The following is a 20,159-nucleotide window of genomic DNA, read 5'->3' as shown; positions in this document are numbered from 1 at the left end:
TTCTGTGAATTTAAAAAGGGCCACCATCCATATGTCACTACCAAATTCTGGATCCAGATTAGTCAAAGTTCGACCCGGTTTAACTTTCAACACATTCATGGCCGTACATTATGTACCTAGAAATGATCGTAGAAACTTGTGTAGCTACGTGTGAACGCAACAGTTTTGGACGTAGACACTTGAAACGCACATGTACGTGGGATACAAAATTAGGTCTTTTTTTTTTTAGAAAAATAAGTGATATTTTTAAATTCTACAAAGATATATTTACCTGTCCACTCAAGTGTACTTTAAGAGTTTGTACAGTAAAACACATCCATGTAATTTTATGGTAATTTCTAGGTATCTTGATGTAATGGTGGTTTCTCTATCTCTAATGCTTGATGTATGAGACAATGTCTCTGAATTAAGAACATTGTAACAATAGTAACAGTCATGAACTCAACATTAATCATCATAGGATTTATCTTTGTTGCTATCAAAGGATTCTGTAAACTGCCGTGACCTCCATGCATTAAAGGGTTACGATGCCGCCGCGTATCTCTACAACCCAAAAACCTGCAGATGACTAAGACATAAGGTGGTACAGAGGAGAGCCTCAAGTATTTTGAACCAAAAACAACAAAAAGCTTATATTTTATCATCTGGACATAAAGAGAACAAATTGAGAAAATCCTTTAAAACATCTGTAATAATAAACATAAAACTTATTCCAAAATGTCTATCGCAGCTGAAACTCATTTTTAAAGTTTTTATTCTTGATCCTAACTTTATGTTCAGCTGAGTCGTTTTGAGATGAAACACCAAACCAAACTAAAATGTCTTTGATTCACCTCCTCCAGATGTAAAAACATCTGCGTTGGTGTCACAGAAGTTTGTTCTCAAGACACTGAATGTTTTTAATCTTGGAAACAAACCAATTGTGAAAATGTTGACTCATAATGCAATGTTGGACGGAGTAAATCATATCGTGACAACTCATGTAGCCTCAGATTATTTATGTTCGAGTGGAATGTCGTTTCGGAGCTACAATCAGCTATAATCTAATGAGTTTGCCTCCAGGAGAAACTGTCACCATCTCCGTACTTTCAGCTGATTTCAAAGTATCAGATGTCAGAGCCAAAACTGACTGTTTTCTACACCGGATACACCTGTGAAAAACAACACTTTACTTTCCTCCAAAGCATTTAGAGATAAACTGAAAAACAAGCCGTCCAATCCACCAACTCTTCTCCAAAACTCAACAGTTGTTTTTCTTTCAGTCCAACAGGAAGACAACAGAACTAGTAAGTAAAAATGTGGGATTTGCTTACAAAACTTTTTTTCTAATCCAAGTATTTCAAGAGTGACTTTAAAACGCCATCCGCCTGCTGTAAGACATCCAAATCAGCACATTCTGCAGCCCAATACGGACCTTTAATTGGACTCCCGTCTTCATCCCAGCTGACAACAATGATGGGAGAATCCATTTTATTGATCAGAACTTTACAGTCCCTTCAGGAATTTGTGTGCCTGTTGTCCGTTTGTGTAAAAACTACAAATTTAAGCTGCAAAAATTTAATTTATTGCTTATTTTTCTTCCCTTATTCTTGATATATCCAGATCAACATCTAGAGTGGAATCTCTCAGGAGCGATTTAGGGAATTTTACCATGACTCTTTTCAATGCCTCGTTTCCACTGAGCGGTCCTGTATTTTGACCCATTAAGCCAGACTGAACCGTACCATTTTTGGCCCCCTTTGGTTGTAGTTCCATAGAAAAATGGAACAGTCCAGTTAGCGCTGAGCTAACGTCGAAAATGGTCAATAGAACAAAAGAAAGCAGCTATATTCCTCTGTGCTGCCCGCAGTCTTCTCTCAAACAACATTAAATGCTTTTGTAGATACAAAGAACCAAAAACTAAGCAGAATCAAACTGCTGGATGAGCTCCATTGTTGTTAGCTTCACCTCATTTCCAATCATTTCTTGTGCCCTGCTTTTGAAACCGTCTGGTACCTATCTCTGTCACAAGTTTGATTCCCAGAGACTTTTAATCAAAACCGTGACTTTCTCTGGACCCAGTCAATCCAAACCCACCTGAAACCTGCTGCTGCACTTCATCTGTGCTCTGGAGACCTTCAGAAACCATGTAGAACATCAGCAGCAGCAGCATGTGTGCCAGTGAGCGAGCCCCAAAGTTAACCTCCTCCACAGCTGGCTCCAGTTAGGCTCCAACGACACACAGAGCTGCCTCTGCTCTCAAACACACAAAAGTCGCCAAGTTGAACCTGGCTGCGCTTCCCTTCTGGTTTTGGCACCATCGGTGTTTGGAAATGAAGGCGGGAAAAATGGGAGCGGACTGGAAGAGTGGGAGTGGGAGCCTGACTGCAATGCAGCTGTGGATTGTATTAAGAGTTGTGAATAAACTTTACCAAAACTGAAGCAACACAGTAAAGAAGAACAGATAAAAAAATCATTCTCAACTATGAATAAGAGATAAAATCCCAGAGACAACAAATCCACAAAGCTATCGCTGCTGAAGGGGGTTCCTGAGCCGCTGAGTCATGAGGTGAGGTTAAGGTTTTACACTCTGCTTCTGCATTTAAGACGAGTTTTTGTTCAGATGAGACACAGATGGAGCAACGGGTCGCGGGCTCTTGCTCACATGTGGTCGTGTTTATCTCATTTTAAGAGCTGTTAGGGATCAGATGATCCTTTTGTGTTGATCTGATACAAACATACTTTGAATTTAAAGAGGATGTGTGTTTTTTACGCCCTGGACTGCAAGAACCAGATTTTTTTTTTTTTTTTTTTTTTTTTTGCAATTCATCTTTCTAACCGAGCCTTTGAGCAAAGACTGAACCCACATAATAAAAAAAAAAAAAAAATTGCACACACCCAGTACCTGTAAATGACAAAAATATGACATCACAGACAACCGTCCAAAAATGAATGTGGCTAAATTGGAATAAAAAAAAAAATAATAATCAGAATTTACTCATGAAACCAGAGCACACATGTTGGGGATATCCAATTAAAGACTTTAAATTATTTTGGGATTTGTGCCAAAATGTGAAATATGGCGATTTTTTCATTTTCCAAAAATATTGTAAAATAAACTTTAATTCTAACGATCTTCATGAAAGTTCACACACCAAGTTAAGTCTACAGCTGAATCCAAATTTTTCCTCTGCAGCCTCTCCTTACCCCTCCAAACGTTGGGGCATTTCAGGGGTAGTGGAAATGTTTTTTAATGGTAACTGACGGACTGTTGACTGCATATCCCTCCGCCATGAGGGAGATAAGAAACACATTTCTTCATGTGGGTGCGCTCTGAAGCACAGAAGTTTACATTTAAATTTAAGTAACTTTTTTTTTTGCATTACTTTGTAAAGTTATGAAACTGATGTTATGTGATGTTGTTAGCATACATCAATGTTCACAACAAACCATCCACATTTTCATCATCACAACACAGTGGAGTCATCAATAAACATTGTGAAATGTTCGTATTGATTTGATTTTCACTTTGTGAAATCGGTGATGTCATATCTGGCGTTAAGCAAAACGAAAGCAAAGTAGCAAAATCCTGCATTATATAGATTTTAGTAGCTAGGGATTAGGGTGGGAATCGATGCACGCCAGTTTATCGCGAAGACTTCTGGGAAATGTCTAGGGCACTCGATTTTGGAATTCTAGATTTGGACTCCACTAGAAAATGATGAACGCACTATATAGTGAGTAGAAAAATAATTCGGACATACCCAGTATTTTTCCATAACTCCCTGTTTGCAGGGCTAAATGTACACTAGGGAGAAGCCATGGGGGAGGGGAAGAATTCGGATTTGCCAGTTTTGTTGACCTTTGACCTGGGGAAGAGGCTGCCATCTTGAAAAAAAAAAACACTTTTAGTTATTTCTACAAATTTAAACTCTTTGGAATTTAGATCTATTGTCTCATAACTCCTAAAGCATATTGGGAAGCTAGTTGAGGAACATATTGGAATTGTACATTTTGAGCAGCATTAGCGTGACGAGCTCACAAAAGTTCTTATTGGAACATTGTGAAAATGTAATATAATAATTGTTGACTTAATCTGAACGAAAAAAAAAAATTAGGAATGTGGGTGTGGTTAACATCCATTGCCCAAAAAATCAAAAAGTATAATTCAGACAATTTTTCTAAAAATTACGTAGACTTGTTCCTCACCCCCAGGTGACCAAAATACACAATGGTTGCTATGGAGATAAAACCATCAGGAGAAAAATTTAATTTGTTACTTGCAGCTCTGAGTTGGGAGAAGAGAAGGAGTGAATGAACTGCTGGAAGCAGCCGCTTGGTCAGTAAGGGCAGGTAAAACAATACTAAAACTACAATCGCAGCTTTCACTTTTTTGATTGCATACGATTCGACAAGTGCTGAAGAATTTGTTTGGGTAAAAAGAAGCAGCATCAGCTAAACGTGAGACAAAGAGAAGCAGAGGAGCAAAAATAATCAGTAAAATATTGATTACTTTTGGACAGTTAAACACTTGAAATGAGGCTTAATTTCCATTGTCTTATTTTAGCTCATGAATCTTCATTTATATAAAAAACATCTGATATTAACATAGCATTTCATTGATATTACCAGAGAGCAACAAGAATCCTTTAAAAATGTTTCCCACACACTAATTAGGATTACAGAAGTGTGTGTCTGAGTGTGTGTTAGTCCTGACAGTAATTAGGCAAGAAGTTGCAAACGCACACAACATCTCTGCCCGACCTGACAGTTGTGCTCCACAGTGAGGTCCGCTGGGATCACGCCGTGTGCATGTGTTTGTGCACGTGCATGTTTAAATAAATCCAGATTAAACAGCAGCAAAGAAAATGCAAACAACCTAAAGTCTGCACTTTTCTCTAAACAAAAACTGCAGCTTGTAGCATTCAGAAAACCGCAAGGGGGTTTATTTTAAAGAATTGCATTGTGGGTAACAGGCTAGGTACATGAACTGCAATTTGGAGCTTGATTCAGGTTCCCATGATGGATATTTAGATATGTGATGCAGAAAAATGTGATTTTTTTCCTGTTTTATTCTGTAAAATGTTTATTTACAACAGCATAGCTCTATTTGGTACTGCATTTGTTATTATTTTAGCATATATAGTGCGTCAGAATTTCTCATATGCAATCAAGTCAAACCAATCAGCAAATATTTCTTTCATAATCTTCCTTTTACAGCACAATGGAGCTGTTTCAGTCGGTCACCTCTAAAGCTGCTGGTTCAAGTCCTGTATTTCATTTCACAGGGTTTGAAAACTGGAGTGTTCTGTCTCACACTTTGGGAGTAGTAGTAGTTTACAGCTTCTTAAATCTTAACCCTAACATCTCACAGTGAGAACACAAGCTGCTCTGACATGTTTTTAAGTTGTTTTAAGACTGGTAGAACATCATTCTCACATGAAATCAGCTAAGTTATTGTCTTTTCGGTCCCTCTGTTCACGATTTCCATTGGAGTGGATCGTTCAAGACTGTTTTACTGTCTTATCTTTGTTTTTTATCTGGTATTTTTATGTTTTTGTATGTAATTTTTTTTTAAATCTGGAATTGTTTAATATTTTAGCTGTGTTTTTATTGTTCTTTGGACCTTTAATGTGCGGTGCCTTCTTTGACCGAGGTCATTTTAAGGTGCCGTATAAATCAAATAAACTTAAGACGAACTCTAATGAAATCGTCTTTTTTGTGTTTTCACTCTTGCATGAAAGAGAACCTTAATAAAATAATTTATGGTTAAAACTGTGTTTCTGAGTATTTTTTTTCAATTCAAATGTTGTTGGATTGGAATATGCTTGAAAATGGGCGTGTACCTGTGTGCACCTGGTCCGCTGATGCTTGGATGTGCAAGAAATGATGAGAGTTCAACACTTGTGCTGTAGAGAATTGCGATCCTGGCTCAAAAACTGTACAGCTGATCCAATATTGTTATTTTTCCACTGCTAATGTTAGCTTGAGGCTTTAAGCTTTAAGCAGAGCTCTCATCGACGGGAAGGGGGGGCGGGTTGCTCTGTGTCAACACTCCTAACCTACAACCCAGAATCGTATTTCTAATGAGCTACTGCCACTGAGCACAAAATATGTCGTAAAAAAATGACCTTTTTTTTATTATTTAAAACTTCATAATTTAAAGATCACTGGAAACAATTTTGCAATAGAAAAAAATATGGTTGAAGAGGGACTTTAAATGACACAAAGGGGCAAAAGGGAAATAAAAAAAGTTAACGGTTTAAAAATATATTTGAAGTTTATAAAATCCTTCCATACTCTCCTTCATTATTCCCCATTACAATTACATTGCACTAATACATTTATAACATCAGTTCACTAACTACTTTCTTCACTGACAGGTTTGTATCTCTGAACAGTTTATGGGCAACATTCCAGTGAAGTCGTCTCTTTGAGGAAACTGAGAGCGGGGCAGATCTGCATGCAGACCGATGACTCACAATCAGACAAGAAGTGTCTTGATGAGTGCAGATATCAAAATGACTAATCTAAATGTTGTTCCTCATAGAAGTAAAGACCCAACTGCTGCAAAGTTCGGTTTGTCTCTTAGTTGTGTCTTTTCTTAGTGAATCCTGATGATAAATCAGCGATGGTACTTAATTGATTTTTTCCTATAGAAGAAAAGTGCTTTGATGTTGAGTTTTACCCTTAAAAAAAAAATCACATGTACTGAAAAACAGAACTGTCATCATTAGCTGTAGCTTAGCTTAGCTTAGCTGGATGCATTTAAAATGCAATGAAATGTATGAAGCTACTCAAACATGAGTGTCTAGCTCCTCCTGATTTGAATGGCGGTTGGCAGCCAAGTTGTTAAATTTCCAGCACACGAGGGTAGACCATAAATCTCACACTGAGGTGAGCCACAATCGAAAACTGCTGAGTCATCAAGTTTTATGCAGATTCGGTTGATGACTAATTTACAGAGAAGAATTTTAGAGAAGCTTCGATGAGTAAAATGTTTTTGTGCAAATGTGTTTTTTTTCCCCTCAGTTTTTAACCGTCAGATGTTTGAAAGTGGAGCTGCTACGTTGGATTAGCATGTAAGCTAATGAAGATATTTGAATAAAAGCTGCTGATTTCACCAAGTTTTGAAAATGTGCATCATTAATGAGCTTCACCAGTTTGGCAAAAAGAAAAATAAAGTAGAAAACTTTAACATGGGTCAAATATACTAGTTTGAAAGTGGTGTTAAAATCTTCCACCATGATAATAAAAAAAACAAACATCACAAAGTTGAACGCTGACGATGTTAATGATTTTATTTGTGGGGCCAATGAGAGGTCAGGAGGGGTGAAGCATTTGTTTTCTTTACTTATTGTACCTATTTTTAACTAACTTTTCCTTGACAGTTTTAAAAGGAGCTTTAAATAAAATCTATTATCATTACTAGTATTGACCCTGTCTCTGTCTAATTTTTGTCTGTGAAGCCTCAGTCACATGCATCCCTGCAGGGGATTGACCCTCATAGGCGAGTGACCCATTCGGGTGCTGTGGGGTTTATTGGTTGTCCGAGCTCGTCGAGGGTCATAGAGACGAGCAGCTGTATCTTAAGGCGTGTCTTGCAGTTCCCTTGAGGCTCATACGACCACCATAAGGTGAATCATTAAAATGGAAGGTACCATTGTCATGCATGTGATCGTGTGGACGTACGAGTGATGCTGTCATACGTGCCAGTAGGATGCCTGTAGGGTATCCACATAAACTACACTCTGATTGTCTAGTTTCCTAAATTCTAACAATCAGGCTGCATTCAAGGAACACCCACTTCACCCTTACTGATATGCTTTATAAGTATTTGCTGTGACCTGTCACAAAAAAAAAGAAAACATGCACAAACATTTTTGCGTTTCTGGTGTCATGAATCGGTCCTCTGGCTCCCCCTCTGGCCATCAGCGATATCCATCACCTGAGTAATAGCACTTCCTGGGTATTCACACGACACTTCCCATCAGCACTTGCTGTCCATCCCAGAAGAACCTCAGCGGTTTCCCATTTATAATCACTCCCAGCAGTGTTCAATCAGAGAAGTCTTGTTTGTGCTACTCTGCCTGCATCATCCTGACCTGATCTTCTGCTTCGTCATCAGTTCTGACTGTTTGCCGCCTGCCCCGACCCTTGCCTGGACCCTGACCCCTCTGGTTGTTCTCTGATGCCCTCATGCTCATGTTTGATCCCTGCCTGCCTGACCCTGATTTAGCTTTGTGGACTTTGAGCTTCACTCCTGTTCTCCTGTCTGTGTCAATGAAAGCTGCTGAACTTGGATCCAGCCGTCTGTCCGTTTGTGACAACGGGCTCAGCGAGCGGTCTATCAGCTTGATGTTTTGTGTGGGACACCTCCGTACAGGTTTGCCCATTTTTGACCTGCAGACGTGCTATATCCACTCATAAGGGCAGTTGTGACAAAGACTTAATCCAGCTGTATAAATGGTGACAGTAGAGTGACAGTAGAGTGACAGTAGAGTGACAGTAGAGTGACAGCAGAGTGACAGTAGAGGCCTTCGATTGTTGTTTTTGTTCTGAATGGTAAATATAATCAAGTATGAAAACGTGCTGAAGTTTGCAAATAAAACATAAACATTTCTTCTGAATAAAGCAGCTGAACCGACAGCTTCTCAGAGGAAATGTTTTTCTGTTGGGGCTCCAGTTGAGTGCACTGACGGTGAGTTTTTAGCTGTAAAGACAATGAACGCCGGGCTTTAGCTCTGAACTCTGCAACTTCTGGCCTCATTAAAACTTCACACATCTGTGGTCAGGTAACAAAGGCAAAAGAACAAACACAAAAACACAACCTGTCTCAACTGTGCGCCTTCTCCTGCATTTCATTTTTTTTTTCTTTTGTCTTAGACACCCATAAACAGCGGAGCGGCAGCCATTAACGCCCGCGCTCAGCTCCCTGTTGTCAGGACGTTCCTGTTAAATAATTAAAGGTGTGAGATTAGTCCGTCAGCCTTGGGCCATGGAGGGCCATCGATTCTGCAGAATGCATTTTTAATGAGCCGCCAGCCGGCATTCATTTCAGCCGGTCAGTGTCCATGGACACATGCACACACGTGCACATAGGCGTGCACGCACACGGGCAGGCCGGGCTGAGAGTCAAGGGAGATAATTACCACACATAAACAAAGGAGCACGAGTAGCAGTTCTAACCCTGACAAAAGACGTTTTCTGAGTTCACTTTAAAACAAAGTGTCCCGTAAAAGAGATCGGGAGCAGAGAGCGGCGGGGATTTCACCTCTGTGAGCGACGCTGGTGGGAACGAGAAAGACATTCATCCAGTACAGACGGGTTTAAACGCTCTACAAAACATGACTACAAACGGATTGATCTCATGTTCAACCGACACCTAAATCAATCATCCCTCTGTGGAGGCTCAGATGTAGACGAGAACACTGTCTCATCAGGAAGCTCTCAAACTCATGCAGACAGACTTTGTTCGTTTGTTAAACTGAAACAGGAAGAGAAAGCAGAGCGGACAGCCGAGCGCGGCTTCTGCGTTCCTCCTACTGCTTTGCTGTATAGTTTCACAATCTTAAGTCTTGGCAGCAAATATAAATGGATAAAAAAATCAGCAGCTTGTGGGGTTGAAGCTGCTTTTCTGCTGCTGTCGAAGCAATCAGACACAAAAATGTACATCTTTTTCTCGTCTTACCTTTCCTGTTTCTCTTTCAAAGTCAACATATTCCCTGGTGGGAACCTGCCTCTGATCCCCGTGAAGGTTGGCAGGGAAAAACTGGAGGGAGAGGTTGGTACCCGTCGCTACAAAGGCCTGTGAACAGAGACGAAGCCGTCAGGTGTTGGAAATATGGTATAAAAAAAGTTAAAGCTGCCTGCAGTCACCCCGAGCTATGACAACTCAGTTTAAACCCAGAGGTTTGAGTCCCGGCAGACACATTTTTATGTATTTTTCAACAGCAAACATGTATAGCAATTTTAATTTGCTCCACTTCAAAGTAAACTGCAACCATTGATTCTGGAAGCCACGCCCACACTGTGGTGTATTAACTGAACAGGAAATAGTGGCAAATTTTGAAAATGTCTTTATTAGATACTTTGATTTAATGTTCACCTGTCAATCCAGAAGTAATAATCCTATTTGAGCAGATTTTAATTGCAAATTAATAAAAAACTTTTGTATTTGATTAAAATGTATCCACAATAAAATTGCCTTGAACATCGAATCTAACTGAGCACGCAGAAAAAATGTTAAACTGAATGAATGAATCAATCATTAAATCAGATTTATTCCTAGAACAAAAGCCAGAGCAACCAGTGCTGCACGAGTAAGTGACATATAGATGAAAACAATAAAATATAACAACAACAAAAAACAATACAAGAAATAAAACTTTAAAAGCAATAAAATAAGAAAACAATTGTTTTTATTGAGACAAAATTATGTTTTTTTTTTCTTTTTCAAAGGAAAACCAATTTAGATTCAGAAATATCTTGATTGCGTCCATTGACTGTATAAGAGGACTGGACTGAGTCACCCCTCCCCTTTCATGGTCCAAACAGGAAGTACTCGCCAGTCCAAAAATATAAATTCCATAGACTTCTACTGAGAAAAAAAACTTGATAATTAAAACAAATAAAATAAAAAAGTAAAGGTTGTGGCCTCAAGTATGAAGTTCGAAATATTTGACAGATTTTCAAGTGGACTTCCAACAAGCTCAGTCTTAATTGGCAAGTGGTTGCCATGGAAATGATGACCCAGACCAATTCGGACCAATCACTGCTTAGTGATGGCATCTAGTTCCAACATGGTGACATCTGTGTCATGAAAAAATGGCAACTGAATTGATTGGAGGCAGAAGTAAGCCATTTTTCATGAGCGACATCAGTTTAGTTCTCATATACAATCAATGATTGCATCACAAGCCCCCTAGTGGTCACTCTGTGACCTGCTCCAGGCTTTTAGGTGTAAACAGGAAGGGAAATGTTGGATCTTTGGGTATAAATATTCAGTAAACTTTCCATTTTAGGTAGAAAGAAGTGAAAATCATGCTTGTCAGGTGACGGACAACATAGCCTTTATCGTGAAAATAAAAATCTACCCGAAGCAAAAATAAAAACTTTCTAGTTCCAAATGAATTTGTTGTCAATTTTTAAAGAATTTGTGAATGTTTGATGTTAAAGTTAGAACATTTTACTTTTTCCTTTATATATGTGTTCTGCACCACCATGCAGTAGCATTAATATATGTTTTGTTGTCGTGCTTAAAGTTCCACTCCAATAATTTTGTAAAGCATTTTCATTTTCATTGTGATTTTTTTTGCCAAAATAAAAAAAAAACTGTCATTTTCTAAAACGTAGTTTCTGCAGAGCAGCAGGACTTCATTAGAAATATGCTCATGAGTTGTGGGCGGGACTATTGGCGCAGAGAAAGCCTGCCCTGGTTTCCCATCATCCCTCTGTTTACACTGTCTCCTGCTAGCTTAAAACCCTTCACAAACTCAACCTAACATTACTGGTGCAGCTGTACAGTTTTGTCCCAGATTCCAGCTCAGAAAACAAAGTTTGTTTGCAAATGGATGCATTAGAATAAAGCAGAACAGGGAGTTTATTACAGGATTTTATTTTCTGTTTCTGATTCACAAGGATTTGAATAAAGAAATAGTCACAAATGCAATTTTAAGCTTCATCTATGTACAGTATATGTTCTCCTTCATGAGAAAAATGTCTAAAAAATGTGTTAAAAATACCAAAAATACTATTTTAATTGGAGTGGGTTTGAAAACTGGTGAAGTTACTGAGTTAAGCTGCTCAGTGTTATTTTTTCGGATTCAGAGGAATACGTCACGACTGCAAACCATGTCAGAGGACATGTCAGATCTCAGCGCTTCGCATTAAATACCTTCCAGAAACGTGCAGATTTCAGGAGTTGTTCAATAAAAAAGTCGGATGTTGAACAGAAAGTTAAAAAGCTGAAGTTTGTGTTTTTCAAACTTCCTACAGTCACATTCTCGGAGGATCTGTAATGGGATGCATACTCTCATACGTAAACAAAATAAAAATCAATAGAAAGCATTTCAGTCAAAAAGCAATGGATTACAGAAAGGCAGGAAATCAGGTTAGATTTGTGTGTCTGCGTGTGCGCGTCTGTTGTCTTTGTGTGCGTTTGCTGAGACAAATCAATACTAAAGGCATTAGGGATGCGACCCAAGCTGGAAGCATATGAATTATGCACCCCGTCAGATCTGTCCCTCATCAGAGAACCAGCTAAAGTGAAAAACTGAATGGAGGAGAAGAAGAGGGATGAAGCAACAGCGGGGAAGAGAAGGAATTAAAAGGCAGAGAAAGCTCCAAGAACGCCCAAGTCATCATTTCTGCTGCATCTGAAGAAGTGTTGGATTACAACCATCTGATTCCAATTTACTGCCTACTACTGCTGGAGACAGAAACAGGGAAAGGAAGGCAGGAAGAGGGGAGGAACGGAGGGAAAGTGAGGGGCGGAAAATATATTTAAAAAAAAGAGGAGTCAAATGAAATGAACTGAGCCGTGAATCCAGATGTAACAGAGTCCCATGAAGACGGGGAAAGAACATGGACGACAGATGAAGAGGACAGAGGAAATCAAATCAAAGGAGTACTGAAGGAACGAGGGAAGAGAGAAAGCAACACGGCACCAAAATCAATAAGAGTTTAGAAAACGACTCATCTCTAATGAGCTGCGCCGACGATAATTTACTTTGAATTATTGTCCCGTTTATCAGATCAATCCGGAGCAGTTTAGAGACAAACGTGCACGAGAGTTTTGGAGGAAAACTCCTGAGCAAAAGCAGCAGGAGTGACCTTTAGAAGATTTCTCTGACAAACATCCCAGATGAATGAAGAACCTGTGATACCTTTACAAAAACAATATGCACAATTACGCTCGGACATGTGAACATTTTTTAAAATCATTCTTAAATGGAAAAATAGATTTGGATTACGAAACATGAAATTTAACTAAAAAAATAGGGTGCAGAGCAAAGTAAAATTTAATAGTCCAAACTAAATAAAAATATAATTAAACATTAACTCAAAAATTCAAATTTACTTCTTGTTTTGGTTTCTGAGATAATGGAAAAAAATGTTCAAACAGAAACTTGTTTTTGAGAAAATCTGTGATTTAAAGGTTTCTAAATACAAAATAAAAGACATTTTTATCCAATGTTTGAACCCCTATTGATGCTAATATGCATCAAACCACTTCAGCAACAAGATTATTTTAATTTAGCATCTACCTAAAAGCAAAAAATATAAGTTAATATTTATATTCACTGGTGGACTTGAATTTCTGCATTAAATGAGATAAAAATTAACTCAAGAAAACTTGACAGTTTGTTCATTCTAGATTATAAATTGCACATAATAAATCAAATAACAACTATGTGAAAACTCATCAGCCTTTTGTATGATAAAAATCCTGTTTTTTAAAAAAAAAAGTCTTAAAGAATTTATTACAACATCCATGTGAAATGTTTTTGTTTTATATCTATTAGCTTAGTTGATACTACTTAGTTGATACCAAAAAAAACATATTTTTCTGAAAATTGTTGAACATTTTTAAATTAAGATGCTTAACATAGAATTGAATGCAGAGAATAATAGTTATTAATTCTAAAACAGTTTGGAATATAATTCTCAAAAACAGCATTTTTCCGCTTTATTAAAGCTTTAGGACTAAAAGTCATGCTTAGCGTCATAAAGACAAAGCTGCAAAATAAAACAAAAACTTTTTTATTAGACTGGAAAAGAATAAAATATAATAAATTCTTTTCTATGCTCCCCATATTATTTTAGGTTTTTATCAAATATATATATATATATTTTTAATAAAAGCACCTTACGGACCTTGACTACACAAAAAGTTAAGTGATTTCTTAATTTTAAAGTAGCAAAATTGTAGCATTTTGTAAGTTTCTTTCAAGTGATTTATTTTTAATCTAATTTACAGCAAACGTCCTAAAGATCTGACACAGCCACATATTTCTTGTGAGGAGGAAAACATTTACCGTCTGTCCGGCAGAAATCCATAAATGCTTTTTATGGGTGCAATGATTGCCTTGATTATCTGCAGATGTTCCTCAGATTTATGTGACGCACCGACTCAGGTTCACAGTTGAGAGTCGTCTCCTGACCGAACCATTAAAAGCAGCTTTAGGGCCCGTTTGGGTCTCGCGGCGCTGCGGCCTCTGAGCGTGAAAATAGCAGGAAGTCTTGTCCGGCGTCTGCCTGACGGATAAATCAGCAGCATGATGTCACGGCTGCTGTCAAACTCCTAAAAGCGAGGCCATCAATTGTCCCGCCAGAAGGAGGCTTATAAATACAGACGGACACGTCACGTCCTGCTAAAAAAGAAGGTAAAACTAGATGCTGCACCCCCCCACGGCCCCCCTCCAGCCCCCACCAGCTTCCCTGAGTCACCTGAAGCTGAAGATGAGATTTCTTAAGAGGACAATAATCACTTAATGACAGAGGGGCCAAATCCAGCTCCCTCCTTGTTAACAACCTGTCACAAACTTCACTACAGAAAGTGACGAGGTTAAAAACATTTTTTTTATTTGTTTAACTTCTGTAGCCCCACATCTCACCAATAAAAAATGAATTATAGCTCCGCCCAACAGCTGAAGCAATTGAATAAAAAAACCTTTGTGTGAAACCACAGCAAAAACATGATTAGACTAGGAGTTAATCAATGCATCATTTTAAAATATAGCACGCTTTTTACTTATTTTATCCAAGTAAAGTTATGGTTTATGTTGGTAACAGCAGTTCTAATTTCCACCTACAGGGGGCAGAGAATTTAAAAGTGTGCAAAAAGATGAAAAACTGAAGAAGAACTGGAAGTCTAGTCCAGGGGTCGGCAACCTTTAACAGTAAAAGAGTCATTTGGGCTCGTTTTCTACTGATCAAACCTAGAAAAAATTGGATTGGCATTCATGACCTTCTTTCTTTTAATAATAAATATGAAATATGTCTATTTTTTTGGATGAACAAAATCAAAAATATAAAAAGAACCTAGCATCTCTCAAAATGTGATTTCAATTTTTTTTCTTTTTTACTTATTTTCAAAATAAAAGTTGCTCTGTGCCAAACAGGATCATCTCAGTGCTGTTCTGGACAGCTAGTAACCAATGTTGTGCAGCATAAGATGATATGTGCTGTTAACTCATAAAAGATCAAACTTTTTACCAAACTTTTCCTTTGCATATAAAATCTGTGCATTCTGGAGGTAGAGTTGAGCAAAAAAGACGTCTTAAGATCTAAACTGATATAAAAACCTACATAGTTTATCATCTATGTGAACCTCAGACATCAATTTATAAATTTAACTAATTTAAATTTACTAAATGCTGATTATGTTATCTTTAATTTAAAAATGTCCTATTATATTATTCTTTTTTGTTCTTTTTCCCCTCTTTGTCCTCAGCAGTCTTACACTGTTGGGTTTTGTTATTTTAGTTTGAGGTTGGAACTTGGTAGTCTTAGCTTGTGAGCTTTGTTTATTTGTTTTCTTTGGGTAGTTTTGGTTTGGCAGCCATTAGCAGGAAGCTGCTGACTTCGACGGTCGACATGGCTGGGTCAGCAGTCTCCCTGACTTATTTTAACCACCATGGAGAGACAAAAGAGCCTCATGCAGGTTGCAGACCCCGATCTAGGCTATGCAGGAATTCTAGGGATGTAGAGAAAATTCGATCTGGTGATATATCGCGATATTTTCTTTAGGGATATTTGCGTCAATTTAAAATGCTGACAAGATGATATTTAATTAACTATTTATGAGTATTCCTCTGCATCTTACTTTTGCTTATTACCTAAATTCCCGACCACTAGTGGGCAGCACACTGAGCCTCTATGAGTATCTCTACACTGCGACCAAAACAACAAGATCTCGTAAGAATTTGTGTGTATTAAATGTTCAGTCAGTCAGACTACTTAGTTTTTACTTTCGTACCAAACAGGAACTCTGTGCTACATTTCTGCCAGTCTTAGTTTACAGTTGCAGTGCTTAATATTGATTATTGATATTCAGGTTTTCAAACTCATACTCTTTAAAAAAGTGATAAATTGTTCTGGTACAGCCTTGGGATATACCGCAATATGTACTTTTTTTTTAACAACAAATATAAATTCAAAAATTGAAAACCTAATCAATACAAGCATCTTTTGTCAACTATTTATGAAATTATGTGTTCTGATGATGAAAACGTTGATGGTTTTTTGAAAAAAATGCATTTTTCCAAAAACTGTTCAGGCACAAAGCATTGTGGTCCATATTTCACAATCTAGTGAGCATCAATGCACACTGTTTTTTAGTTTTTTGTTGTTTTTTTTTTTACAGAAAATGCTGGTAAATTTCTAAGCCAATTGTAGATTCGAAGAGTGCTACTAAATGCAGATTATATTGTGCAACAAATAGTGAGTAGTGAAGGAATTCACACACAACAAACGAGTCAAATATTTGATCAAAAATCTATTCAACATAAAATAAAACTTTATATGTGTGTAAACTTTATTAATCAACACATATTTTCACAGATTTGGATTTTCCTTTTAAATAAATAAAAAAAAACATCAGAGGAAAAAAGTAATACTAAATTGATCTTTATAGTGTATAAAATACAACTATTTGGTTTTTAAAAATCCTTTCTAATGACGGTTTTCACTCCACTGAGGTGAAAAAACATCTGCAATAAATCAAGTTGTGTTTCTTCTCCTTAAACTTAGATTGACAGGGAATGTGTTGGATTTCTAAGTGAGGGGTTGTGTATCGCACAGCCGTAGTTACGCTGCATCAGAGATAAAATAAGACGGACCGTTTGGTGCCAAACATTTCGTTGGACCTATCCGGCGCCACTGCAGAAAATACCGAGATGCGTCCATTCATTCTGGTTTGGTTTGACCAAAATAAATAAGAAAAAACTATTAGATAAACAAAAGGAGCATCAGACTTTGTGGAATGGGGGGGCTCACCCCTCCTTTTAAGGTTTGAGGTAGATTGAATCAGATTTACGTTAACGAGAACAACTTCCTGTTTGGTGAGGTCACTCAAATGGAACTTCAAACGGTGTTTGGACAAATAAGTTTGTTTCATTCTAATAAACAAAATTGGATCTCCAACATCTCGTTAGATTTAGAGACTTCATGTGACTTCTGGGGTTTCCCCCTTATGTGTGACAATTTTCAGGGGCTGCTTCTGAAACAGTTCAGATAAAGGTTTGTATTTTATGTACAATATATATATGTGAGTGTGTGTGCTTTTTTTACGTAGACGAAAACTAGCATTGTGCTAATTCTACCTTTTTAAAGCATGTTTAATCAGGTGATTGTTTCAAATGCACTGTCTCCTTTTACATAAACCATCACACTAACCCAGCGGTCTGCAACCTGAGGCTCCACAGCCACATGTGGCTCTTTAGTCCCTCCATTGTGGCCCTTCATCTCAAAAAATGCACGTGATGTGAATAAATAATGGGTTTGAATTTCTAATTAAGCTTAGTCATTTCTGTTTAGATTTTTAACATGAACTGTGAAAAAATGGCAAAAGGTTTAATCTATTGTTCATCCATCCATGATGATAGAAAACGCCATGTTTGATTTGGTTTTTAAGTAAATCTACTGCAAATGGAGGACTGTGAGGGATTTTATTTTGAAAAAACTTGGATGTGCTGCTGATAAAAGTAAAATAAATCTAATATTATTTCAGTATTATATTTTAAATTATTGTAATATGAATCCAAAATTGTAAATGATTATGTTTAATAGACACAAACACATAACTAAAGTTTATTTTTCTAAGTGGTCAAGATTTAGATTTTTACCAATTGGCTCTTTTAGCATTAAAGGTCATCGACCCCTGAACTAAACCATATATTTCTAACCACAACAGCATTTCAATGCAACCTTCAACAGAATCGTGAAGAAGAGATGTTCTGACTCCATCCTGAAGGTGAAAGAACATTTGATAAAGCAGGCTCTGTGGGCTTTTATTCCCACATCCTGTGTTTCTGGAGTGGGGTGCATCTTCCTGTCAGGTATGGAGCTGTGATAACAGACAGCAGGGATGACTGCAGCTGCAGCTGCGGAGCAGCCCGGTGGGTCTGCGCGTCTGATAGCACGTCGACTTCCTGCTGCAGGATGGAGCCACATCAGAACATCAGCGCAATGCTCCAGCACGCGCACACTTTCGTGTTTTAAAAAAAAGAAGCTCGTGCGCACTTTGAGGGCAGAAAGAAAGCTTTATTTGAGAGGAAAATCTAGTTTTGGACTCACAACTTCAGAGCGTCCATCCCTGCAGGCGTTCTGGAAGCGGGCTTGTCTCTCTTCGTGGGGTCGGTCTCTGAAACCGGTGTATTTAATCTGGAAAGAAAGAAAGCAGATTATATTCTGGATTATAAGGGAGACAATGTTTTTTTTTAGGATAAAACAGAAAAATAAATTTAAAAAAAGAAGAAAAATTGTGAGCTTAAAAGAAAACTTCATAAATGTAAAGTTAAATGTTTAACAAACTTTTTTGATTGAAAGTTTTAAATAAAAGTCAGGTTGTTGTGAAATATCTCATTTGTGGAGATGAAGCTGTGGCCCGCGCCGCGCGCCGCTCGCCGCGCGCGTGTTTCCGCCGCCTCTCACCTCGCACTCCCGGCTCAACTTGCGGAAAAACTCCTCGTTCTCAAACTTGCTCCTCTGGTCCGGGACAACCCGCGGCATCTTTACGGACTTCTTACGGCCACTCGAGCCCCTTCCCTCGTGCGTAAAACAAAAAAGAAAAAAGGGGGAAAAAAAGTTCCCCCAGAGCGCGCAGCCGTTCCTCTTCTCCCAGCCGTCTCTCACTCCTCTTCCGCGTCAGTCTGGTTCTTTTTTCTCTTCGGTTGGGTTTCTCTTCCCCCTGTGGCGCGCTCGCTGCGCTCGCTCAGCTGCCGGCCTCCGTGCCTGCGCGGTCTGCCTCTGCTGGCTGGCTGCTGCGCGCTCGGGGCCGCCTCTGGCTCCAAATGGTTCTCATTAAGTGACCCGCTCCGATCAATGAGGTTCACTTTGACCGTGTGGCCCCCCCTCCCGCCTCCGTCGCTCCTCCTGTCTCTCTATAATCTCAAATGAGCGCTCTGGAGTCTCACCTGCGCCGGGTTTTCTGTGCGTAAAAATGGATTTTGGTCACAAATTAGGAGGATTTCTGCCCACTTATTTGGTTAAAACAGAATATTTACTTTGTTTTGTTGTAAAAACAACATAAAAATGAGAGAATACATGTGTCGGCATGCCCTTAAAGTGCGTCTTTTATGAGTGGATCAGCATTTGGCAAACTTTAAAACCCTCCCCACTGGTGTTTCTAAGGAGACTGGAGTCCAGAGGAGTTCCGTGACTCTTTTTCTAAGTGTTTTTGATCTCGGTTGATCTTTTCACATCAGCTGCAGATGAGTTTTCGCCGCTTGTTTTCTTTGTGTCAAAAGCTCAAAATTACGACAGCTCGGAGCGCACTTGAAGGCGTCAACAGTCTACTTCCTGGCTCCGTCGAGTCTCTCTTGTGACTGTACACCCAAAATACCGCCCCCACCCCGGCACCCCCACCCCCATTCACAATAATAATGCAGCTACACACCGAAGGCTGGATGAGAGGCAGGCGCCCCGCCACTGCGCATGTGCGGACTCGGACCGCACTCACTTTATAGGAACCTTATGTGGGGAGGGACGGGGGGGCCAACGTGAGCTCCTCAGTTCAGTTTGGAGGGAAAACTTCAAACTTTTTCAGGCGTAAACAGACTTTTCAAAGCAAATATACTGACATGTTTTGGTCCAAATGTTTGGAATAATGTCAAGAAACTATAAAAATCACTTTTTTACGTTAATTATTTTCTTTTTCTTTCTTTCTTTTCTTTCTTTCTTTCTTAATAAAAAAGGTAAATCATCATTTGTGGTCTCCCCTCTGCCGGAAAAAAACATTTTTCCCCCAATTTACCAAAATGTGGACATGATGTTTTTGAAAAACTGAATACATTTGAATGTCATTTCATGTTCTATACCAGGGTGTCAAACTCAATCCCAAAAGGGGCCAAAATCCAAAACACACTTTAATTCATAAACCAAACAACATAAATATGAATAAACAGGCAGGAATATTATTCCAGAATAAATCAGTTTAAACCTTAAATAACTTTTAG

The 20,159-nt window shown here is 38.4% G+C and overlaps 1 protein-coding gene across 4 annotated transcripts in view; it reads right to left on the bottom strand.

Moving 5' to 3' along the window:
- The window catches only part of cbfb (core-binding factor subunit beta), a 42,060-nt gene extending 22,870 nt beyond the window's left edge, over positions 1 to 19,190 (bottom strand). For 2 of the 4 annotated variants that reach the window (XM_024282547.2, XM_024282548.2), the window contains exons 1-3: positions 18,637 to 19,190; positions 18,280 to 18,366; positions 9,671 to 9,787 (exon numbers count right to left, since the gene is read on the bottom strand). In XM_024282547.2, the coding sequence (XP_024138315.1) occupies positions 9,671 to 9,787; positions 18,280 to 18,366; positions 18,637 to 18,714 (282 nt within the window). In that variant the 5' untranslated portion in view covers positions 18,715 to 19,190. The remainder of the gene's footprint in view (positions 1 to 9,670; positions 9,788 to 18,279; positions 18,367 to 18,636) is intronic. The other 2 variants (XM_024282549.2, XM_024282550.2) reach the window with 1 other exon arrangement.
- Positions 19,191 to 20,159: the final 969 nt, after the last annotated feature.

This window comes from Oryzias melastigma, linkage group LG6, assembly GCF_002922805.2.
Source record: "Oryzias melastigma strain HK-1 linkage group LG6, ASM292280v2, whole genome shotgun sequence".
Classification (NCBI taxonomy): domain Eukaryota; kingdom Metazoa; phylum Chordata; class Actinopteri; order Beloniformes; family Adrianichthyidae; genus Oryzias; species Oryzias melastigma.
This window is presented reverse-complemented; position numbering and strand designations above follow the sequence as displayed.